The following is a 10,074-nucleotide window of genomic DNA, read 5'->3' as shown; positions in this document are numbered from 1 at the left end:
CCCCCCAACTCAGCCCAATCTGGCAAGAGGCCCACTCTAAGCCCAATCTGGTTTACAACGTTTTGACTTTACATGAAAACAGAGGTCAGCTTGGCTACAACTTACAAAGCTCTACTCAATCTTGTCAATTGAAGATTTCAATAGAGTTACAATTGTTTCAGAGCAGCAATGTTAAAATACAAGCTATGAACACGATGATCAGTAGTAACATTTGCCCACATATACAATAAAAATATTTTATACGTTTGCCACTGAAGAAGGATTTGTGATTAATTGCTCGAACTCTTCATCAGTGCTCTTAAGCATCAGTGACAATGGCAACTCTAAACCTCTCTCCATTAGTTCTATGTGTCTTGGCTTTATCCTTTTCTCTAGACTGAATGCAAAATACTGAGGGAACTCTTTTAGATTCTCCAGTTTTCCTTTGATCCCACTCATGAAGTAATCAAGCTTTGGTTTGAAGTTGTTCTCTATGCTGAATGTGAATAATGCTGGACATCGTAGTATCATTCCTATCGCTTCTGATCTTTTGTACCCTATACTCTCCAAGAATCTGACCAACAAATCACAATACTGTAAAGTCTCTAATCTTAATCAATACCACTAGTAACGTTGGAGAAAGCAGATGAATATTTTTACCTAAGCTTTGGGATGAGAGTGTGTTCGACACTAGAGACTAGTAAGATAGGATCTTGGTAAGCAAGAGCGTCAAGATCGTCGAAACCAAGTCTTCGCAAGTAGAACAGAGCAGGCTTGAGCTGGTCTTCTACACTGCTAATGAGGAGCCTTGGGCATTTCTTGATCACTCTTCTGTACGAATTCTCGGGGACATTGAGATCATTCGACAGGAACATGAAGACAGGGTTGAGTTCTGTTCTGATGTCGGAAGTGAGGATCGTAGGACACATCCCCAAGATTCTTGGGAGGTCATTTGGGTAGATTCCTCTCGATTGAAGGAAATGGAGGACGGATTCAATGGAGTCTAAGGACGCTGAGCGGAGAAATGGGTTGAGAGAGAGGGCTTTGCCCGATTCAATTCCCATGAGCTCGAGACAGAGGATCTTCTCTTTCATCTGGAATGTTACGGCCTGATCGGCAACAGAGAAGAGAGGGTGGCTATGGAGATTGGTTTTGATGGAGGTTGGTTTGGTGGATAAGTTCGTGGGTTGAGATTGTTGTGGGCATGAAGGTTTCTTTGGGGAAATGTAGAGGGACGAGCTCAGAGCTGCAGACATGGTGGAAGTGAGCAGAGAGAGAGAGATGATGATGTGGTCTTTGGATGGTCTGATGAAGGAGAAGAAGAAAGAAGAGTGTGAAAGGGTAAGGTGGATTATTGCCACGTGGCAATATATTGTGCCGTGATTGGTTAAATGAGATTGCAAAAATGTTTCATTTTCTGTAGTTTGGATAATCCAAAAAAGACATCCAAACACGTGGCACTCCTTCTTGTACAATGATTGGCTCATTTACGATTACAAATTGTCCTTCAGTGTTCCCAATATGTAGTTTGATCTTCTCTAGATTTGTTCATCTGACGAGACTCTTCCTCAGAAATGATCTTACAATGTGATAGATAGGTGTCTGTGATCTTTTCTTGATGATCTTACAATGCATAGATTTGGTTCACATACTTCACCGCAACGACATAAATGATATGATCATGTCAGAGTTAACTAAAAGAACGGGTTTCAAGTTCAGTTGATAAAATATACAAAATGAGCAAAATCAAACAGAGTAAAACAGAGAAAGGATTTATTCACACCCTGGAAGGAACAGAGAGAGGAGGCGAGACGCCGAGACCACACACACTCGCCCAACCTAAAGACTCCACTCCAACCTAAACCAAGTTTTTAGATTTTAAATATAAAAAAAATCTCCAAAAAAATGATTTTGAAAGGAAGATTTTTTAAAAAAAAAATTGGAATCATATAGTTATGTATGTTATAAACATCAAGTTAAATTTCTTATTACTGTTTAGAATAACAAAACAGATTCTAAATATATATTAAAAAAACTCAGTTTCCATTTATATAAAACAGTCGGCAACAATTTAAAAAAAAAAAAAAATCTAATTTCATTTTTTTTCAACCATTGAAGTGTTAACTAACGATTATCTCCATGATCTCATTACCAACTCTAATGACAAAATGCATAAAGAAGGCAAGATAAAAATGATAAACAAGATACAATGACACAAAAAGGTTGACTAAATTTTGCCGCATTTGTACAACGAGAAAATTAAACTAAACTAGACTAAAAACTTTGTCGTTTGATATCTCGATTGAACCGTTGGATGAAATCTTCTACTCGTCTGTTTAACTCCTCGTTCGACATCTTCGAGAACTCCTCTGACTCTTCTCTTACATTCTCCCACTTTTGCGTCGCCTTTTCCATCTCCTCAGCCTTCTTCCCCTTGTGAACAACCATCCATTTCGAGCTATCCCATTGACTTCGATCGTAACTTTTACGTCTATTTTTGATCTCTTGACGACGTTCCTTAGTTATCATTGACACGCGACCACGAGCCTTATCCGACTTGCTTCTCCCGTACGGTTTAGAGTTCACCAGCTTTCTTGCGTCGCAATTTTCTTCTTTAGTAGCAGTTTTATGAATGTTTGGCTCAGTTACTGGCTCGTATTTTTCGATAGCTATGTTTTTCGGTTGGTTCTCATCACTCACCACTTGTACGGTTCTCTCAGAAATTTTTGCTTCCTTGTCAGGTAAGTACCAATGTTTAATATCTTTCGCTCCCACGGCTTCTTCTTGTTTCACACTACGGTTCTTGATATCAGCCGCCAAACTCACCCCATAGCCCGCGTTTTCCAGTCTAGGGTTTTCTCTTGCATCGTTCCTCATCGCGGCCATGCATTCTCCGTAAAAATCGTGATCCTCTTTAGCGGTGAATGCACCGTAATCAGCAGCGATGATGATGATAAGTGCGTTGGAGACGATGAACAAGATTTTCGTGTTTTTGAATATCGACGAAGGAGACACGTCGAGAACGCAGAAGCACAAAATGTAGATGAAAATAGATAAGAGGATGGGGAGCAACGAAGAGTACAAGTTGTTGTATTGTTTCTTGGGTTTGTAAGGCTCGAAATTAGGGTTTTCAACAACATACGAGGGCATTTCTGTCATTTTGTTAGATTGGTCGTGATGAGTTGGGCATTGGGTTTTAGGATGAAGGCTGTAGATTGTGTTTGATCTTTGAATTGGTCATGGTCGGATCTCTTTATATTGGGGTCACAAGTCTGAATTATTGAGCTTATAAATTTTCTAATTTACCCTTTGTCATCAACTACTAGATCTTACTTGCGGATCCTGCCACGATTCGCTATTTGTCGTTTCATGTTGATTTAACTTTTGAGTTACGTGGATTTAAAACCCAATCGTCTTTAGCAAGTATCATCTAATAATTAATCTTTGATTTACTTTTCGTTTACCTGAAAATGTCGATTAAACATATATAAGATGTATTTTAGGATAGGTACAACATTAATACTATTTGTCTAATATTGGGTGATATAAGCAAATCGTAAAAACACATTTTTAGTCAAGGTACAGAGGCTTTGGTACTGCATAAACGTCGACAGGTCATCATGTGACAACAACACATATCCGTAATTTTTACTTTCCTATATATTTAATACATTACATTAGGTACCTTTGAGATGTACAATATAAGAAAAAATGTACCACGCTTTGACAGCACAACAAAGTAAAATAAAACAACGATTATATGATGGCTTTGCTTCCACGTATCTATAAAAGTGAATTCTATTTTGTTGCATCATCTAATGAACCAAAATTTACTTATATAATAAAAATAAAATATGAAGATTGAATCAAAACGATTGAACTGAGTTAATCCGTTTCTTTATCCGGAGTGAAAGAAACTCATTGGAGTTTCTATTTATTTTTAATCTTTCAAACTTGTATATTGCAGTCATTTTTCATGAACTATTGTGGTTATCACTCACACTTTGTATTGTCACTTGTCAGCAGTTTAAACATGGGTTATGTGTATCATAAGAAGCCAAAATAGGTATAAGATCATATGTATATATCATCACTCATCAGACAAAAATAACCGAGACGAAAAATTTAGTTTGACTATCAGCTTGTTCGTTAAGCCAAAACGTGGCAATAGCGAAGTTCATGTGAGCTCACACGTTGGCGGCTGGTCTAGATTTTACCATACAAGCGTTACAATTACCTTAACTTGTCCTGATGTCTCGACTATTCTTGCACGTTTATTATTTAGTATTGCCTTTAAGTTTTATCCTTTTCATTTTAACCATCATGTTTTTTTTTTCCCCAACTCTTTTGCATTATTTATAAATTAATTTGTTAAAATGGTACAAATTTAAAGATGTGTAGGAGTGTATTCTTCAAAAAAAATTGTGTACAATGGTCTAAATTTTAGGCTAACTATAATTTGATGAAACCTAACTGAAGATGATATATAACAAACACAATTAATTTTCTCAAAACATATATAAATATTGAATTTCCTCAATTACAAGTCAGAAATTGAGGTTACTTGTGAGTTTTTTTATTTAAATTTTCATTTAACATCTTCAACTTTTAGCCGAACCTTTTTTTTCTTAACTTTTAATCATTCATAAATCTAAATGTGTTCTCACGAGCATGTTCAATTCAGGTAAATTCTTACAGTTCAAATAACAAAGCTCTCTACGCTGTTTTTTTTTAATTGTCTAAGGCAATTGTTATATATGAAGTCCAATGTGTCACACATACAGTATCTCTAACTTGTATACTAACGGAGAACTGACAATATAGTTTTGGCAAAGATCTTAGACTTTCTTATTCGGCATGAACTAGTGGGACAGCCAGGGATACAAATGTATAATGTACATGAGGATTGAGGGAAAACTTATAGGTGATGTTTGAAGACTCGAAGGTTTGACATAATATGTTTACAAATTCTAGCCAATTTGTCATCTCTAGAAGAATTTGGTACATGGATATTTCTCGCACCATAAGCACCCCACAACGCCATATGGAGAACAACTATGTCGGCATGAAGTTCACACCCTTATTTTTTCCAAAAAAAAAAAAAAGAAGTTCACACCCTTCTTTAATTTGTAAAAGATGGTTTATAATGAAAATTATGCCGATTCATCTTACCAAATCATTTAGATTTAGATTTCTGTTTTGTTTATGTAATAATTACTTTATAAGTTTTAATTAAGTACATGGCTACCAATACATTGACAGGTTTAAAGTGAATTTGATTATATACATACTTTATATTAAAATAAATATTTTGATGTCTTCAAATCTATCGTTTAAACTTGAAATTGTTCTTATGTTAGTAAGTTAGTTTAAATGTTTTACTAGATCTATCCAGGTAGCTAGAAGCCTAGAAGCTAAAAGAGTAAAATTTCTTTCTTGAACACTTAAACACGAGTTGCTGAAAGAAAAAAAGTATTGCTGAACAATCTGAAACTTTTAAACTCTAAAGCTAAACTAATTAAGGGCATCCTAAACATGAAAATAAAAACTCAACACAACTGGATTACGTCGCAGCNAAAAAAAAAAAAAAAAAAGAGAGAAAAATTGAAATAAATAAATATTAGTGCTGTCGGGAACGATGGTAAGGGCAAGTTGCCCTTAATTAGTTTAGCCAAAATAAATAAATAAATGTTTGAATCCGAACATTTCGTTTCTGAAGAAAACTCCGAAGAGATCTCTTCATAGAGGCCTTTTGACGATGAATTGTGGTGATATTGTTTGTGATCATCGGACTAGGATCCGAACCGTCTGAACTTCTCAACGATGATCCCACATCTCTACTCGCTAGCGATAGTATAGCTTTAGCCTCAAGATGGGTAAGATCTGAAGAAATACACATGTGCCCGTTGTAGAAGATGGTAAGCATCTGAGATTCTTGCTTTGGTTGTGAAATTTCAGAGCTGCTCGATTCTTCCACCCTTCAAAACCATTAATATAAACGATATCAGTATCGTTTGTAAATTGACTCTAACTCATATAATACAGATCAAGCACAAAGAGAGAGAGACTCACGATGTATGGAAATCAGAATCATAAGAAGACGGGAATAGGCGAAGTTCCAAGTCGCATTTTGTTTGCATCTCCATCTCTTTAGTTGTGAGTTAAAAAGGCTTGTGGAGTTTTTGATGATGATGCTGTGATTTTGTGTCAGTCTATTGATTTATATATGTCTGTGTGCGTGTTGTGAATGTGTTGTGGTCGAAAAGAGAGAGAGAAGATAAGGATAGAGAAAAGAGGAGACAAAAGCTGGCAACAGAACAGGGCAGTTTGGACAGAACACAGCTTTACTACATATCTGCTTCCTTATATCCTTTTCCCCACGTGTAAAATGATTTGTGTGTGTGTTTTTTTTTTCTGTTTTGAAAGAAATAAAAAAACCCATTTCCTTTTCCTGTAATACAAAAATACATTAGAAGAATCTTTTTAAGCAATTCATCCTATAATTCTTTTGGGGTTGTTAGAAGAAAATATATTAGATTAAATATTGGACTCATGCCTAAAAAACAAAGATTCTCTATCACAAACCTATTTTTTGGTCAGTAAACGAATACATAATTGATTCATGCCTTCAATAACAGATATTCTTTTGGGGGTTTTACTTTTTAGTAGAAAAAAAAATAATTTTGTTTGACATAACAGAAAAAAAAATCTGCAGTATAAGATCTTACGTTAACATTAGTAAATTTGTATCATATAGTTACATTTTTTTGCTACAAACAAATTAGTAACAAATAATATCTACAAACTGTTACAAATTAGTGACAAAAATTAAATTAATAGATATTGTAGCTAATTAGTTACTAAGTGTAGCTATATAATGACAAATAGTAACATATATAATTTGTAGCAAAAATGCTACATATTTTGTGACACAAAATATTGTAACATCTAGCAAATTCATAGCAAAAATGACTTTAGAAACTAGAACCAACACTTTGGAAAAAAATGTAACATTTCCCTTTGTTATATTGTTTGAATTTTGGAGATGGAAAAAAAAAACTTCAATCCGAAAAAAAAATAGCTCCGTTTAAATGTTAATACAGTTGTAATCACCAAAAAAAGAGAATAGAAGAATAAAAAAACAGATCATATGATGTTCACTGTTTTCAAAAAGATTGGAGAGTTTTTATCGTAAAAATGTCAAGTGGAATATCATGAAAAACGATTTCACTTTGTTTGGTCACTATGCACCCTTGCATAACTTGATTTAGTTTATTGTTTTGTTTTGTCAACCACATATTTCACTTGATGAATAGTTTAAAACATGATTCAGCCATAATCATAATTTAGGGTATCAATAGTAATAAAGAAATCTGACTAAATCAAGCTGAATTGTTAAATCTATTTGATTTTTTTTTTGTGGTTTTTTTGGGTATAATCTAGCTGAATAATTCAAAGTTCAAATGGTAGTCGAGGAATAGGCTGAAAATTGTAAAAAGCTAACTAATAAAATAAAATCATAAAATTATTAATTAGAAACAATATTAGTTAACTATACTAAGTTATTAAATAACAAAGAACTATTATGCAAAAACTTGTAATTTGTAAAAAAAATAAGGTTGAATTTTTGCAAAATTTGAAGTTATTATATTTTTCATAAAATCAGTTTACCAAAACGTAAACCTGACTAATGTTCTTAAATTAATAAAATTATCTCAGAATTCTTAAAAATACCAAATCTATACTATTAAAGCAGAAGTACCCACTAGACTCAAATTGGACTATGACTTTGTTTTGGTACATTTTTTATTAAAAATGATTAGAGAATCACTTAATTTAATTAAATTACTCTATAGTTTCGATTTCAGTAAATGACCATTATACCCCTTAATCGCCCACTTAATTACGACTGGGTCAGGACGCGGATCCTCTTTAATCCGGTAATAGAACAAAAATTTACACACAGATCTGTTTGTAATCCGGGTTAATACTACCCAAATTGTGTATTTGGTTTGATTCAAGAATAATTATTCACATAACCAAACACATGTATTATCCCTATAAATAAGGAAACTGGTATCCGAGTATTTAATGATTTCAGTAATATCAAATATTAACTACTACCATACTTAATCCCTATAATTATTACGAATATTAATAATAATGAGAAAACTTTAATACTTATGGATTGTGACTTTGTTGCTTCCAAATAATCAATAAATTAAATACGAAATTGTATATATATGTAAACTTATTTGATTTGCTTTTATATTGTGAGATATTTACGAAAACAACAAATTAACTTAATACAATTAAATAAAAACAAATCATCATTTAGTTTCGATTTTTCAATATTTCCTTAACAAAATTTTAGTAATTAATTATGATTAGTATAGATGGAAAGAATAAAAAACGCAGAAATTATATATATGTAAATTTGTAAACTAATTTACAGAAAATGTGTATTGTATATCCCACATCGACTAAATATTTTGGAATACGGTTCATAATCACTATAAATATATGTCTAATATGTTTTGAGTACAAATGAGCAGGAAACTTGATTTATCAGGTATCCAAATTTAACAGTTTAATTTGGTTCTATATTTGAGCATATTTAAACTTTTAAAAAGTAAACATATTATAATATATTTACGTTTTTTTAAAAAAGTTTAAGAGATTATAAATATTAAAATTATTATAGAATGTTAAAATTCTTATAAATATTTGAACTCCATCGAAACTTTAAAATATTATAATATATTTAAGTCTATAAAATATTCAAGTAATATTAATATTTTTACTCTTAAAATTTTTAAAATATAAAAAAATTTGAGTTAAACCCGTTAAAACATGTATTTTATCAAACTATAAATTAAATTGGTTTTTTACAATTTTGCAGAGATTTGATAGATTAAATGTTAACTTCTAAATGATAACCTAAATATACCTAATCTCACTACAAATACAATGGTTTCCTAACTATTGAAATATCTCACACTAAAATTTAACAAACAACTTCTCCTCTTTTGACGACAAACCAAATAAAGAAAAACTCATCCACTTACAAAACTACTTTTCGATATTGCGGTGTGTCTATCCTCTTACAAAACTACTATCCGATATTGCGGAGTGTCTATTCTCTTACAAAACTACTATCCAATATTGCAATGTATCTGTTTCCGTGAAAAGCTACATTCTACAAACTACTTACTCTATTAAGATTTCCAATTTACTGTATAACCCCAAATATACAAATAAACACTATATAAACAAAGAAAATACGTCAAAATAAAAAACTACATTGCAAAAATACAAATTACAAAAAAAAGTAACTAACAAAATATTTAATCCCGTGCTGTAGCACGGGGTATCACCTAGTTATATATTAAAACCAACAATTTGATAAAATTAAATTATTATATTTATCTAGCTTAGAAATATTTTTCTTAACTACTTTTACTATTGAAATCAGAGTTTATAATTTCAATAATAATTTAGTTAAAAAAAATCTAAATATCTCAGAATTCCTCAAGTTTGCAAATGATTTAACATTTTTCCCCTCCAAATTCCTCAAGAATTTCTTAACAATTCCACCAAACATATGTTACTATCATTTAGACCCACAATATTTAGTTTTTTAAAAGAAAAATCGTATTTAGTTTTTACGATCTCAAAGTGCTGGGCAAAATAACCAGGTAAACAAACAACCGACCGAACCGAACCAAAAAAAATCAAACCAAAACTGAACCGAAGTTCCTCCAATAACCGAATGGTTAGTAAAATCCTATGTTCAACTAACCAAAACCGAACCAAACCGAACCGACAATTAAATAGTTAACCGAAATATCGAAAAACCTAGAATATACCCAAAATAATATACTTAATATTAGGCAAACCGCAAAACTATAAAATAAACTTAAAATATTAATTATTTCTACATTCAAAACAATTAAATACTTTAAATAATCAATATATTTAAAAGTTATTATTTTGAATTTAATACGGTAAATACTATTTTGTAAAATCGGATCAATATTTTTCTTCCTTTTTATATTTTTGTAATATAGTTTTGGTTAATTTCGGCTATTTTTT

The 10,074-nt window shown here is 31.9% G+C and overlaps 3 protein-coding genes across 3 annotated transcripts; all 3 read right to left on the bottom strand.

The window, feature by feature from the left end:
- On the bottom strand, window positions 91–1,235 carry LOC104792215 (transcription termination factor MTEF1, chloroplastic-like). Its single transcript, XM_010518308.2, has 2 exons — window positions 640–1,235; window positions 91–553 (listed from the first exon to the last, which is right to left on the bottom strand). Exons 1-2 carry the CDS (start codon window positions 1,233–1,235, stop codon window positions 238–240), a joined length of 912 nt encoding a protein of 303 aa, XP_010516610.1. The 3' UTR covers window positions 91–237.
- LOC104792214 lies at window positions 2,066–3,203 on the bottom strand. Its single transcript, XM_010518307.2, has one exon. It carries the CDS (start codon window positions 3,136–3,138, stop codon window positions 2,254–2,256), a length of 885 nt encoding a protein of 294 aa, XP_010516609.1. The 5' UTR covers window positions 3,139–3,203; the 3' UTR covers window positions 2,066–2,253.
- Window positions 5,270–6,321, bottom strand: LOC104792213 (protein TIFY 5B-like). Its single transcript, XM_010518306.2, has 2 exons — window positions 6,052–6,321; window positions 5,270–5,957 (listed from the first exon to the last, which is right to left on the bottom strand). The coding sequence occupies exons 1-2, from the start codon at window positions 6,123–6,125 to the stop codon at window positions 5,642–5,644; spliced, it is 390 nt and encodes a 129-aa protein (XP_010516608.1). The 5' UTR covers window positions 6,126–6,321; the 3' UTR covers window positions 5,270–5,641.

Source organism: Camelina sativa, chromosome 6 (genome assembly GCF_000633955.1).
Source record: "Camelina sativa cultivar DH55 chromosome 6, Cs, whole genome shotgun sequence".
Lineage (NCBI taxonomy): Eukaryota > Viridiplantae > Streptophyta > Magnoliopsida > Brassicales > Brassicaceae > Camelina > Camelina sativa.
The sequence above is the reverse complement of the archived record's forward strand: the minus strand, read 5'-3'. Positions and strand labels throughout refer to the sequence as shown.

Coding starts and splice junctions, on each gene's coding strand:
- LOC104792215 (XM_010518308.2), bottom strand. CDS start 1,235: ATGTCTGCAGCTCTGAGCTCGTCCCTCTACATTTCCCCAAAGAAACCT. Junction 554..639: donor ACTCTCATCCCAAAGCTTAG/GTAAAAATATTC, acceptor TTTGTTGGTCAG/ATTCTTGGAGAGTATAGGGT.
- LOC104792214 (XM_010518307.2), bottom strand. CDS start 3,138: ATGACAGAAATGCCCTCGTATGTTGTTGAAAACCCTAATTTCGAGCCT.
- LOC104792213 (XM_010518306.2), bottom strand. CDS start 6,125: ATGGAGATGCAAACAAAATGCGACTTGGAACTTCGCCTATTCCCGTCT. Junction 5,958..6,051: donor GATTCTGATTTCCATACATC/GTGAGTCTCTCT, acceptor ATGGTTTTGAAG/GGTGGAAGAATCGAGCAGCT.